We start from the raw sequence: 14766 nt of genomic DNA, 5'->3' as shown, positions 1-14766 counted from the left end.
AAAGATAATCTGTAGTTTTATCTATTTCTAAACCCTCTAAAGAAGAAGCAGACTCTTCCACTCGTAACTTCCTTCGTCAGCTGAGGCTAGGAAGCCGCGTAACTTCCCGGTGTGCTCAGGTTTCCTTCCTTCCCAGGGATGCTAGAGAAGTGTTCCACAGCCTAGTTCCTGCAGTCCTGTGGCTCCCTCTCTGAGGCCTACATCCATTTCCTCTTCCTCTGGTACTCTGGGGACGGAACTACAAAGAAGCCATCTCTGGATCCCAACCCAACTAATTACCTGGGAGTCTGCCATTTGCAAGGTACCTGGCCCTTTCCCCCAAGTAGTTAATAATGCTCTTGGGTCTTTTGTTAAGAAGCTTGAAAACTTAAGTACAAACAGAGATAGTTGACTGATCTTAACTATTCATCTCTGCTCAAACTATCTCTTAAGATACATATTCCCAACATTCAACTATTCTCCATCCCAGAACATTCTGGGAAATACTAGGTTTTAGGGAGAAAAATGGAACACAAGCACCTGCCGAGTATTTTCCATAATCCACAAGGTTGCATGGGCAAGGATAACCAAAAGATATTTTTACATTCAGCTGAGGAGAAGGGAAGGATAGTAATTAAAAAATAACCCACCAATTATATTCTTAATGGAGCAAGTATTCACTTATAAAGGGCATAGGAAGGAAAGAAAATAAGAAGGCCTATTCTAGCTTTTGCAATCAATGATTCTTTGCAATCAACTGACTTTTATTATCCAAACATATTGTTGTTATTAAAATGAACCTCAATAAAACTACGGGCACTGTGTACAAATAAAAAAAGTTGATGATAGATAACTAGCCCTGAATACACAAAGCCAGCACGGCATCACAGGTCATGCTGTACCAACGATTCACTTGATTCTGCAACTCAACGCATCACGACAGTACAGGTGGAGAAGACTGACAGCGTTTGTCGTGGGAAAATTCTTCTCCAGGATGCATTAAAAGCTTGAATAAAGCTATGTTGATTTTTTGTTAATGAATCACAAAGTAAGTAGCTATATTCTTCGAGGAGGACTTCTCTGGTTTTTTTTCCTAGAGTAAAGGATGTCATTTTTTAAAAGTTAAAGAAGTCGTACTAGTGGCATTTGAAACAACTGCTGTCTGTGGCGTATTTCAAATGCACGGTTCCTCCTTTGGCCTTGTAAATTACGCCTCCTGCCACGTGTTGTGCAAAGTCCTCCAAACCCATTTGGAGCCCACCTGAGAATCTCTCTTGAAGAGTCAAGTAAGCATTACAGCAATCACATGTTGTTAACCAATTGTTTGCTTACTCAAAGCAGTCCTCATGTCATTTTCTCTAAATAGTTGAAGTTTTTAAAGTTTTCTCAAATCTGTGTTTCTTGGCATTTGCCTAAGAGAAGACAGCAGATGCTTACTTATTTTACATAACAGTTAAGCATCCAACTTCCCAACCTTACGCATTTATAAATGCGTAATAATGCGTATAAATTCACACAATTCATGGCTGTTTTCTTTCCACTTATCTTATTGAAAACTTAATGTTTCTTTCATGACAAAGGGCTTTAGCATTTTCCTTTGTAATTCTGAAAATATTAACTTTCTTTATTAAGCATTGACTATACATTGGTGGTTAATGCTATCCAAAGGGGGTGTACCTTGGTGATTTATTTTTCTTTTTATCATTACTGGTTTCACTAATTCTCGCAAGAAAAAAATTTCTTCCTATGACTTAATAATGGATTGCTACATCTTACTAGAAATCAATCTATATGTTTATTACTTTAGGAAATGTTATAAAAGCGAGACTGGTATTCAGCAGAGGTGGGAAGAGAATAAATAGGATTATTTCCCCCTTACTGGACAGAGGTGGCTATGTGCGATCTGGATGAGGAGCAGAGAGGGAAGGAAGAAAGTGAAGGGGCTACAGATCCAGGGAATCGTAAGAAAAAGAAAACACACACATCAGAATCCCCATCAATTCTGGAGGTTTATACCCACTCTGGAGAAGGAACTATAAGATGGAGTTGAATATGGCTTAGCAATTAGATAAAATTTAGCTCATAAAGGTGTTTTAATAGTTCCCTGAAAAATCTTGACAAATTAAAATTACAATGCAACATAAGATTCTGCTAATAACTGTTGATAATAATTATACAAAGCTTATGATTAAGGAGACAGTTGTGGTAGAGTGGGAAGAAAACTAAATGTATAGCCAGTTAATGAGATAATGGGTGTGAAAGCGCTGCTATAAACTTCAAATAATTTCGAAACATTAGCCATCATTATTTTTATTATTGATCTGTGACCAACTAGAAATCAAAAATAAAGTTGTATGTGTGCACGTCTGTCTCATAAGTATTCAATCAGAACTGGTTAATTACAGTATCACTGTAAAGCAGGGTTCCCCAACCTCGGCACTGTGAGGTTTTAGGCTGATAATTCTTTGCTATGGGAGTCTGTCCTGTGCATTGCAGGATGTTTAGCAGCATCCCTGACCTTTACCCACTAGGGACCAATAGAACTTCCGTCTCCTCCCCACTCAATTAGTGACAACCAGAAATGTCTCTGGACATTGCCAGACATTGCAAAATTGCGTCTGGCTGAAAACCATGTCAAAGCATGAGAAAAATCTAGAAATTATATTTATGGCTCTCCTACACAAACGAACGATGAGAGACAGGCAAGATAAACTGGAGCTAGATGTCTGTCACTAGGCAATGTGGCTATTGAACGCTTAAAATGTAGCTAGTCTGAAATGAGACACGTTGTAAATGTGAAATACACACTAGACTTGAGGGCTTAGTATGAGAAAAAGGGTGCAAAACATTTCAATAATGTTTTACATGGATGACATGATAAAGTGATAATATTGTGGATACAGTGTGTTAAAATAAAATACATTATTAAAAATAACTGTTACATTTTAAAAATGTGGCTATTAGAAAAGTTAAAATTACATATGTGGCTGGCACTATGCTTCTACTGGGCAGTGCTGAACTTGTGCAAAAAATCACCCATCTTTCATACATTCCAGGCAGCCTTTGTTGACAAAAGAGCTCTGCCCTCAGTTTTCTCTTTGCATTCTCTACGCTCCCCTAGGATGACCTCCAGTCTTACTGCTTCAATGAGATTACTACTCATAGACAACTTACTGCCCAACACTAACTCTAGTTCAGAGCTCTAGTGAAACCGAGATCCACATATGCAACCATCAACTTACAACCCCACGTGGACATCCCAGAGGAAGCCCAAACTGAAATGATCCTCATTCCCAAAATGGCTCCGCCTCGAGGATGCCCCATTTTAGTAAACGGTCCTTATTGACACAGATGCTCAAGCCAGGAACCTGAAAGTCATCCCTGAGTTCTCTCTTCTCCTTCGTCCACTTGCAATCTCTCACAAAGTCTTGCTTCGTCTACCTCCTAAACATTTCTGGAATCCTCCCTTTTCCTACCCCCTGGCTAGGCCAAGTCATCACTCTTTCTCCCCATGTCAACTCCGTTTCCCTTTTACGCCCCACCCTGCCCTTCTTAACACTTAAGCTACAGATAGGAAAGACAGCGTCAAACAAACATAGTTCTATTAGAACATCATACGACATCAAGTACGGTGCTTTCTGTTCATTGTTGTATCTCCAGTTTATTGATTGATGAAGGGATGAAGGTTGCAATTTATTAAAAAGCTGGACTACAAAAACAATGGGTCCATTAACATATGAGGCCTAGGAAAATATCAGTCCTTCTGTTAAATATCAGTGCTTTCAGACTGACACAGTCTTAGGATTCTAGAAGTGGGGGAAACATGCTTGGGGACCATGTGCCCTGTCCTCTCACCCTTCACAGGTCTATTTGTCATACCTAAATTCACACTGTCGACTTTCTACACACCGGGTCAGGAGGGAACAGCTGGAGAGTATCTTTTATAACCCCCAGCTCTGCAGCAACCTGACATTTTCCATCTTCAGTGGCATAGGCCCAGAATATCGACAGTTCCAAAGCTACCGTGAAAAGCAGCTAAAATTTATGCAAAGCTAAGAACAACTGTGATTAACTGAACTTTTTCTGAAAGAAAGTTATTCTCCAAGAACACACGTTCAAGGTAAGCACTACGACCTTCCCCCAAGTCTCCTCTCATTAGGGATCCTCGATTCACCTCCTTGCCTAAATCAGCCCTCGTTTCCTAGTCCGCGACTAGTTTGAAAGGGGCCAGGATGGACTATGGCAGTGTCTATCCTAAGTAGTAAGTTATAACTGCTACTGAGCTGGAAGTTTAACAAAGTCAAGAGTTTCACAGATGTGACTGATGTTTAGGGATTCCAGGTGTAGGCTAAGGAAGGAGGAACTTGCAATATACACATTAGAGAACAGGTAGACACAAAGGCAAACCCTAGCCCTGTGTGTCCATCCATCTTTTGCTACCGGCTCTCCTCTAAGCGGGGAGTTGCAATGTGGGTAGGTGGGACATGGTGATGTGAGATGGACCAGGCAGGAGCTCAAGAAGACGGCCTGTCGAAGCCCGGGTTACCCCAACGTCTGAGGGCCCTGTGTAGGTCTCAACATGTTCAACTGTTTTTTTTTTTTCAATTGCCTTATCTAGAAATTATACAAAACACCATTCTTTTACACTATGAGGAAGGGAGTCTTGACTAAAGGAATGTTAGGAAACTTTTTTTTTTAAGTATTTTCTCTTCATTTTTTCCTCCTTTTATAGCCCAGTAAAGGAAACAACGGCAATTACCAGGTGCACACCAATTTAGGCAGATGGATAAAGAGATTTAGTGATGAAGCGAAGTTTTTCTGAACTAGATGCCCTGTCTCTTTCTAGAAATGAGTCAAAGAATGGTAGGTAACTTCCCAAAGCCCATCTTTTTCCCTTCAAATCTGGTGAGTCTTTCCCATAACAAGGTTCAATACTTCCATATCTCAGCAAAAGCATCAGTTTTGGGTAACAAGAGTGAGGTAGCTGAGGTGTAACAAAAGGACTAGTGAGCTTGGGAGAAAAAGAGGGCTGACTCCCAGCTTCACCATGAGGTCTTTATGGGAGCTTAGGCAAGTCACTCATCTCTCAAGCCACACCTTCTCAACTGGGGTGACATCTCCCCCAAGGGGACAAAAGTTGGTTCAGGGGTGGGGAGTGAGAGATCTTATTCTTTTCATGTACAAAGCACAGACAGACATACAGTACATAAACAGACATACAGTGTATCTGTGGTATTAAAATTTCATAGGAAGGAAGACTAGGGAAAAATAATGTCTAAAAAGGCTCCTGGGCTGGGGTGGAGTGATAATGAACAAAACAAAAACTTTTCTAAGCCTTCATTTCCTCAACTGTAAAAACAGGTTGGCATCACCCATCTTAAAGGATCATTGTGATATAACTGTATCTAAATATATACAAAGAAAACGAGAGACTGGAAATAACGCAGGCAAGAAAACCAACCAAAATTGTAGAATGCTTATTAAAATGTAACTAAAAACACAAAGATCCAAGCAAATATAGATTCATACCATCCAATGCTCAACTGTATTAACAAGATAATTTTCTTGTCACTAGCCATTTTACCAACTGAACACCTAAGATCCAAAGAGAAAACATGTAGTAAAGTCAAATAATAAACACAGGAAGAATCTACGAAGGTGGCAAAGATACAAACCCAAAACACCAATGTTAAGCCCTGCCAAGTCTGTTTCAATTTTGTCATAAATGTCTCCCGAAGCAAAGTCAACAGCAATGGTCCTTGTCTCCACTTTGAATTTTTCTCCTAGGAAAGAAAACACAAATGGAGAGAGAGAGGGAAAATTAATACAGCGCAATTCAGATTAAAGCATTTGATGACATTACTCTTTCAAACTCTTTTTTTCCTCTCAATTTGACATGAAATTTAGACCAGGATAATTTTAAGCAATCACGAGACCATCTAAGAGATGACATAGGGTCAACACAACAGTTCTGTAATAAAAATCCCAATGTTATGGGGGCTGGCCCCGTGGCTGAGTGGTTAAGTTCACGCGCTCTGCTGCAGGCGGCCCAGTGTTTCGTTGGTTCGAATCCTGGGCGCGGACATGGCACCGCTCATCAAACCACGCTGAGGCAGCATCCCACATGCCACAACTAGAAGGACCCACAACGAAGAATACACAACTATGTACCGGGGGGCTTTGGGGAGAAAAAGGAAAAAATAAAAATCTTTAAAAAAAATCCCAATGTTATCACAGAGCTGGCTCAATGTTCCTTAATCAGTTCTCCTTCCATAAGTCAATAATGACTACTTTTTAGACTCTTAGGTACAAATAATAAAACATGAGTCACACCATAATGTTATATACTCTTTAAATGTCACTGGTTTTGTGATTTTAATTGCAAATTGATGCTTCATAATTTCAGGAAGAAGTCTTTATGCTGCAAAATATTTTAAAGTGTGATATGTTAAAACAAAAAGTCCATGTTACCAAAATGGAAATAAAAATGAATATGATCGTAACGGAATTTAAGAGCTGGTTAATAGTTAATAGTCACTACATTTAAAAATCCACACAAAAGGCACAGTAATAGAGCTACAAAGTGACACAAGAAAGTCCTCAGCGTTTTACTTTGCACAGCACCATTAAGGTCCAAAGAGACCTAACAGAGATAACAGATTCAGAAATGAGACCTCATTGGAGGCCACGTATAATGTTTACTTCTGCCTTCACGAGCGAGTCCCTTTGAGAAGATGGCAAAGACTTGGAGGTCACCCAGATATGGGTACCAATTTCATTTCCACATTTATTTGCTAAACGGCTTTGAACAAGTTCCACCTCCTCTTCGAGCCTCAGCATCCTCTTGCGAAAATGAAGGTAATACTACTCAACTTAGGGCGTGAGGCTCAAGTGACATCAACCGGCTTACTCCGTAATGTTCATCTCCCCTGCTCCCCTCCACTAACCCCACTCTCACTTCACTTAGTGAAGTTCAGGAGGCTAAGAATGCTTATTCTTTGGAACTTGACGAGAATTCAAAAGAATTAATTTAAAAATCCAGCTTCCGAAATTAAATTTGCCTTCATTTGAAGTCAGTGTCGGCTCACGGCACAGTATGGACACTTAATTCACACAGGAGGTTTCAGTTCTTGATCTAAAAGGATTTACGTCTAAAACTAAAAGGCTGGTTCACAAGAGATTTGATTCTTAGTTAGACTCAATGAAAAGTATTGACCCTAAATAGGAATCCATGAATAAACTAGAGAGGATAATAATTGGCCGGGAAAATGCCTTATCTGGCATCAAAGGTGTACTTACTATTCCAATATAAATGAGTTATTATATGTGTTCATGTAACAGAGAGACCAAACACAGCACTGTCCTTCCCAGTAGCTGGAGCCACAAGCCTTCCTAGAAAGGTTCACAGAATTCACCAGCAGCGAGGAAAGACCACCACCTTTACCAGAGCCCCAGATTCACAAGAAAAAACGCCAAAAACAAAGGCTGAACGGCACCTTCTAGTAAATGTGACTTTATTCAGGGATAAATTTATCTATTTATTTTGAGAAAAGCAAAGGATGTTTCCACACGAACACTTTATACTGACATTTAGGAAAATTTCTCTCTAGCAATAAAAGCTACCTCACACCCCCTGAATCAAATTCACTCTTTTAAATCTCACAGGATTTGGCGAATGTACTTAGATTGTAGAGCCTTGTAGAGATATGCTGCTAAAAAAAATATTCAGTGACCCTTTTGGAAAGAATGTTTAATTAACAACCCTCAAGTAAGCTCTTTCTTTGTATTCGCATTAGGATACGTAAAATGGCTTCTGGTGCAAGTTTTTCCAGATAGTTAACAATTTGGACTTATACCTGGATTACCTTGAATCAAGTTCTAGTCCAGTTAACACCGCTTTCTTCCTCTTAGCTCTTCTTCACTGCCTCTTAGTGAGCTTTTTCTTTTTTAGCATAGGTCACTCCCCTCCTCACAAACCTCCAGAGAGTTCCATCTCAGAGTAAGAGCCGAAGTCTTCAGGAACAGCCCCAGGACTTCTCTGAGCTCATCTCCACCCACTTACTCTCCTCCTTGCTCCCCGGCTCTAGCCACAGAGGCCCTGGGCAGAACGTTCTCCAAAGACACTCAGGGCTTTTATGCTTTCTGTTCCCTCTGCCTCAAATGCTCCTCCGCATTCCTTGTCTGCTGGGTCTTTGAGAAAACGTCACGTTCTCAGAGAAGCCTTCCTTGACCACCCTTCAAAAATGCGACACTCCTTCCTAGCGCTTCCTGCCTCTCCCCGTTTGATTTCATTCTGTCGCACTGACCACCCTCCAATTTACTACGTATTTTAATAGTGCCTGTGTGCGTTGCTGTCTGCCCGTCCTAGAATCAAGCTTTGTAAAGACAAGGACTTGGGTCTGTTTCGTTTAGTGGTTCAGCAACGTCACAAAGGATCTGGGGTCTTTGCTCCCTCCTCCCTTATTCCCTTAGGCTTGCTCCCCTCCTGGTTTCAAGAGGGCCATCGCCAGTCCGCGCGTCCCATGCAGATGACAATGTTCAGAGGCAGACATGGGGCGTCCCCATTCTATGTCCCTTCTATAGAGTGCGGAAACTTCCCCAGGAGAGTCCAGCAGGCTCCCTTCACATTTCCTTTCCCAGGGCTATGGATATGCACACTCTGACCAGACCCCACGGATGGGCTTTGAGGATTCCAGGAACTGCTCCCCCAGCTCCACCAAGAGTATGAGTCAAAAAGAGCAGCACATATGTAAGAATAGGACAGGAGACGCTTCCTTCTGGGCCCAGGCAGTCAGAAGAGAACTATGACGGGTGTTCTACAAGGCTGAGGTGGGAGGTGGCTGGCTTCCTAGGAATGGGGGAAGTAAATCTAGGCATCGTCCCCTTCCCATAGCCTCATCTGACCCTGCCAATGGACGCCAACACAGATGAACAGGAATCCTCTCATTTTAAACATCAGCACAAGGATGCATTAAGCACCTGGAACATAAGTGAGTCCCACAAACACATAATACAACCTTCATTTCCATCTTCACTATCTCCCCAACCCAAGGCTCCTCATAAGACCATCAGCGCACAACTTGGCAACAGCACACTGTGGCGGAAGAAGAACTTTACCTAAGCTTTTGGAGAGGGCCTTCTTCTGAGAACTCTGATTCTCGCCCACCACAAAGGCCCAAGTCTTTCCCCCAGGGCAGGAGCTGTAATAAGTTAAAATCAATACCCTACAGGTGTGCGGGATAAAGATAACTGAATTTGGAGCTTGCAATGGAAAGACATGAGCCACTCAATTGCCCCACCAGGGAAATTCTGGTTGCCCCAGCTGCTGGGAGTGTAATCAGCAGAAAGCTCTCAGGTGTCAGCCCCTTTGGGGATTGCGTCAGCTTCACAGAGTTGCCTGGACCGAGATCATGCCCTTCCCAGGACGTCTACACCCAATGACTGATTGACGATGGAGTATAAAGCCATTGGACAGCTTGTACCTACCAGGTTCTGATTCCAAAATTCTAGTCTATCATGCTATTTTTCTGTTCTTTCCTAATGCCCTAGTTTTAATTATTCTAGTTTTAATATTTCTAGTAGTGCAAGCCTCTTTTATGGTTCCTCCCTTTCAGAAGTTTATGGTTATCCTTACTTGTTTACTGTCAGTTTTTACTGGAGTTGCATAAAACATTTCAATTAAATTTATGAAGAATGACAATGTGGCATTCCCTCCAGGCTCTCCATTTATTCAATACCTCACAGTAAAATCTTCCGGTTGTAAATTACTAAAGAACTCAAGAATCCCATTATTAGAGTTACTACGCACCATTATGCAAAGATACTCAATACTGTTGATGATTCCTACTGACTGAAACCATTTCGTATTTGAAACTGTATAGGCTGGCATCTTGCTCCTTACAGTTGTGGCCAAATATAATCATGCCCCCACCCCCTTTTTAGCATTGAAATAATTCTGAGATGGTCTTGGTCTCTCGGCCTCGTGGCTAAGACCAAAAACTAAGCAGCGAAAAGCTCTGATGATTGATCTGAGCTGTTCAAGGCAGACAACTCACTACACGTGGAGGCAGAAAATCAGCTCTGGCTTAAAAAGTGGGGAATGAAGCAAAGAAATGGCTGCGCTGATACCACTCATTCACTCCCTTTTTACCTACTATTCCACTGAAAACCACATAACCACAACTGTGGAATAATAGAAAGCAAGTGCTATTTATAACTATCGAGCTATATAATAATGAATGTCTTCACTGCCTCAAGCCATTCTATCACCTCTGAGTATGGGTGCCCCAGTTCTACAGTCACATTGCCATTTTGTACTCAGAGGATCCTGAATTAGTTCAAGGTCAAGTCCAGAAGTGACGGAGAAGGAAGTGCACTCGTAAGTAGTCTCAAGATGCTGCCAAAACACCTCTTAATATTAAAACCAACGCATTTTTAGGTTCAGACCTAGAAAGGTCATGAACATATTCAGAATAACCTTATGTTTAACATACTTCTAGGCCTGGCCATCATTATTTTCATTTTGCTCAACAAATTGATATCTCTTAAATTTAAATCTTTCTCTAAAAATAATTTTATAGGTCTTAAAAAGACTTTCTTTGTTTTTCCCCCAGGTGGCTAGGACATTAGGTTTGAGAATGCTAGGAAAGAAATCTAATCTATACAGACTCATGGAATATTTACAATTTTTCTATTAATAAAAATCAAAAATATATTGATTCTCCTTTGTGCCTACATCTGCTGCAAAGACACAATCTGTCTTCCCCCCGAAGTTCTAGGTACTATTCATTGTGAAATTCCTGTTACACTCATCTTCCCCCATCTTTTCCATATTATAAATTTCATCATTTAAGATTCAAGTTGTGTCACCACCTCTGCGGACTGACTTTTCCTGATTGCCATCTCCTCCAGCGTAAAGCCACTTACTCTCTCAGCTGTGTCCCTAGAGACCTGCCATACAGCCCTATGAAGTACACCTACCGTAAGATATTATGCAAAGAGCCTGCATGTCCCAACGAACATGGACCCACCTTTGTCATCTCTGTATTCCCAGCGCCTAGCACAACGCCTTGCATACAGCAGGGGTCGCTCAAATGTTTGTTGAGTGAGAAAATACATCTAGGCTGACACAGCTGATTTATTAAAATCATCTTCTCAATACTTCTTGAACTCTTCCTTATAGAAACAAAACTACATGCTGGTCAGAGATGTCTACATGAGACATAATAACATAAGGTACTTACTATACGGCATTTTAAAGTGTAAGATAAATTGAGAAACAACTCAGTTCTTCCATCTGGCCTACATGGGTTGGACTATCATTCTCATAGAAACATTTTAGAGTTATCAGAAACCTTAGAAACTATCCAGTCTCATGAATGAGTACTCCAGGAGCTTAACTCACGGGCACAGAGATGAAGGTTGAAGGCATTTTAGTCCGGACCACTCTCCCTATCCCCAGCCCTGAAAAAGATAATTAGGGGGAGCGGAGGGACTCTAGGGGAAACAGTACTATATTCACTGTTTACCAATTTTAGCTTCTTAAATCTAAATTCATGAAACTCAATTTTTGACTATAAAAACATATTGCATATTTTGAAAAACCTCTCCATTTTCACATAAAATGTTATACAATATTTAGAGATAAAAAAAGTACAGTCTTAATTAAGGGGAAAACAAAGAACAAACTCTGCTAACCAAATTCTCTCCACTTAACTTCCCTCCTTTTCCTGTTTTCTTTTTTCCCCCCAGGTCTTACCATCTCCCTCCACCCCCAGCCTCCGGGGTAAGACATCTCCCCACAGAGAAAGCCTCCCTTACGTGGTGGCTCTGGAGAAAAGGTGATTGTGCCCTGGAAGGGAATCATTCCTCCGACTCCACTTTTTACAAAGGCCCATTTAATTATAATCATCAGAGACGTTACACACATAATGGTGACTTCTTTTCCACATTGCCCTTGAAAACATATTCATGGTCATTTTAATGTCATATAAAGAGACTCACTTTCAGTCAAATCAAAAACTCATCGCAGCATCTTCAGGATTCCATCCCAAACCAATTATTTCTTTATTTTAAGCCAAAGTTATTATATTTTATTCATTACAGCCTATTTAACTAGAACAACCATCTGTAATAAATAAAAATCTTTACCATATGAATTTGCTCTATTGATGGGACACGAATAGGTCCCATCCTTTTGAAAGCCCTGAGTCCTACACTTGGTTCAGGTATGGTAGGCCCTTGGACAAGGTACCTTCGAAGAAATTTTCAAATAAGGACATTTATTCTCTACACTTGGGGGGAAAAAAAAGGCCTGCCAATGAAAACATCTAAATTTTATTTTTTGAAGTGAGAAAAATGCAAAAAATATTCCTAACATTACTATACTTAAGATTCCAAGATGACGTTGCTCATAATACGGAAGCAGAGTATTATGGGCTGAATATTTGTGTCCCCCCAAAATTCATATGTCGAAGGCCTAACCTTCGATGTGATGGATTTTGGAGGTGGGCCTTTGGGAGGTAATTAGGTTTAGACGAGGTCATGAGGGTGATGGGATCCGTGTCCTCATAAGACGAGGAAGACAGAGAGAGCTCTCTCTCTCTCCATGTGCGTGCATCAAGGAAAGCCATGTGAGGACACAGCAAGAAGGCAGCCGTCTCCACACCAGGAAGGCTCTCACCAGGAATCAAATCTGCCAAGACCTTGATCTTGGACTTCCCAGCATCCATAACTGTGAGAAATAAATGTCTGCTGTTTAAGACACTCTGACTATATTTTGTTATGGCAGCCCAAGCTAAGACACAGAGTTTGAAAAATCATGGGATGCATTTAGAAGCCCTGGACTTGAGTGCCAGCTCAGTCGCTTGTTGGCCAAGGGCCCTTCATTCAAGTCTTTTAACTTCAGGAATTCCATTTCTTAGCTTGTAAACTACAAGAAAGAATACCCACCCTTCAGAGTTCTTGTGAGGATTACATGCCATAGCACATGAGGATGTATGTTAGAAAACTGTAAAGTCTTACACAAATGCTTTCTTTTCTTCTAGCTGCCAATATCCACAAAGATGACTGCATCACATATAGTTGCTTTTTCCTAAATAGCACAGGCTGCTGTAGGTATTATCTGTATCACTAACTCCTTCCTCTTTGCATCAGCTACATATCCTTTTTCAAGCTGACCATGCACATCCAACTCCCCTTTAAAAAGTGATTTATTTATTACTGTATCATCCATGGAATCAATGGTCATGATATGCTATTTTTAGCCATGCCTTTAGCTGTGTCCAAGTATTTCTTTGACTCAATTTACTCACGATTAACCTCGGAATTATTATGTTTTATCTATTCGAAGATGCATTTTTATTCGCTTTTTATCTTTAAAATCGAAGTACCTTACAATTGATGGCATGCCAGTTCAACTGGAGATTTTTCTTTCTTTATGCTTATAAGCTGTATCATTGTTTCATGAGCAAGTGTCTCAGATTTGATGAAAGAAGCCTACAAATGTGCTGACATCCACCCTTCTCTTCAATGTCACAAAATGAACCAAGGACAGCTTCCAAATGCAAAATTCCCTGGTATTCCAGTACTTCTAATATTCTACCGCCACCGTTAGTCAAGAAGGCAGAAGATGTCCCACCCTAAACTAAGACCCAAAAACCTCAGCATATGCTCATTCATTTAGTCAGGAGCACAGGCATCCGCAACCAGGCAAAGCACCTCCCTCCCTCAGCTCTATGAGGGCAGGGTGCATGTTTGGATTTTTCTTCACCACCGTACACTCAAAGCCCAACAGTACCAGGTACACTATAGGAGCTCAGTCACTATGTTTTGGCTAAATAAACTCAAGAAACACAAGCTGAGTGGTGCCCCCATGTCAGACGTTACCCAGAGGAGAATAGCAGATATGCTCAAATAGGTCCTACTATGGTGAAGGAACCAGGTGTGAACCCAACTGTTGCTCTGACACATATGGACAAAGCATGCAAAGAGAAAGCAACTCATTCTTGCAGAGTGGGATTTTAAATAGGAGGGGATGTTGGCGTGAGTCCTTGAGTAAAACGGCCACACAGAGAAGGGGGAGAAGCAGACAAAGGCAGAAAATGGAGAAAAGGAACAGCCAGCATATTGTAAGAATCCCTGTGGATGGAGGACGTGGTACACAGGGAGAAGTGGAAAGACAAAATTCTGCACAAGGAAGCTGGTGGAGGTTGTATGTGCCAAAATAACAAGCAGGACCTGCTACCTAATTTGCGGGGCCCAGTGCAAAATAAACATGTGGGGTCCCTCGTTTGAAAATTATTAAGAGTTTCAAGATGGCAACAGCAGCGCATTAAACCAAGTACGGGCCCTTCTAAGAGTGGGGGCCCGGGAGAATGCACAGGTCACACACCTATGAAGTTGGGTCTACAACAAGTTCACGTTTCATCCTACATGTTACGAGCACTTAGCAGAGGCTACCAAGATAGGAAGTGAGAAGATCACACTTGTTTTTTAGAAAGGAAATACCAGTGGCAGAGCAGAGGACACAGAGCCTGTGATAAAAAGTGCTGCGCGGCAGGGAGAGAAGGTAGCAGCTGCTGCATTAGTCCCATGAGAGAACAGGGCCCGAAGGAGGGGCAGCAGTGGAAATGGGAGGCAGCCCGACTGGGAGAGACTTCTGAGTTGGAGTCTGAACGATTTTCTGACTGATTAGACACACGGCTTTAAGGAGAGAGAGGACACAATGGTTTTATCCATTTGCTTGATAAATCTGGTTAATAAACGGTCATATCTTAGAGCTGAAAC

General features: G+C 41.3%; 1 protein-coding gene across 4 annotated transcripts in view; it reads right to left on the bottom strand.

Annotated features, from left to right (window-relative positions):
- The window catches only part of HSD17B12 (hydroxysteroid 17-beta dehydrogenase 12), a 270866-nt gene that overhangs the window by 49431 nt on the left and 206669 nt on the right, over window positions 1-14766 (bottom strand). For all 4 annotated transcript variants that reach the window (XM_070564861.1, XM_070564862.1, XM_070564860.1 and 1 more), the window contains one exon: window positions 5655-5762. In XM_070564861.1, coding sequence (XP_070420962.1) covers window positions 5655-5762 — 108 coding nt within the window. The remainder of the gene's footprint in view (window positions 1-5654; window positions 5763-14766) is intronic.

This window comes from Equus przewalskii, chromosome 11 (genome assembly GCF_037783145.1).
Source record: "Equus przewalskii isolate Varuska chromosome 11, EquPr2, whole genome shotgun sequence".
Lineage (NCBI taxonomy): Eukaryota > Metazoa > Chordata > Mammalia > Perissodactyla > Equidae > Equus > Equus przewalskii.
Note: the sequence above shows the minus strand (reverse complement) of the source record. Positions and strands in the feature narration are given on the sequence as shown.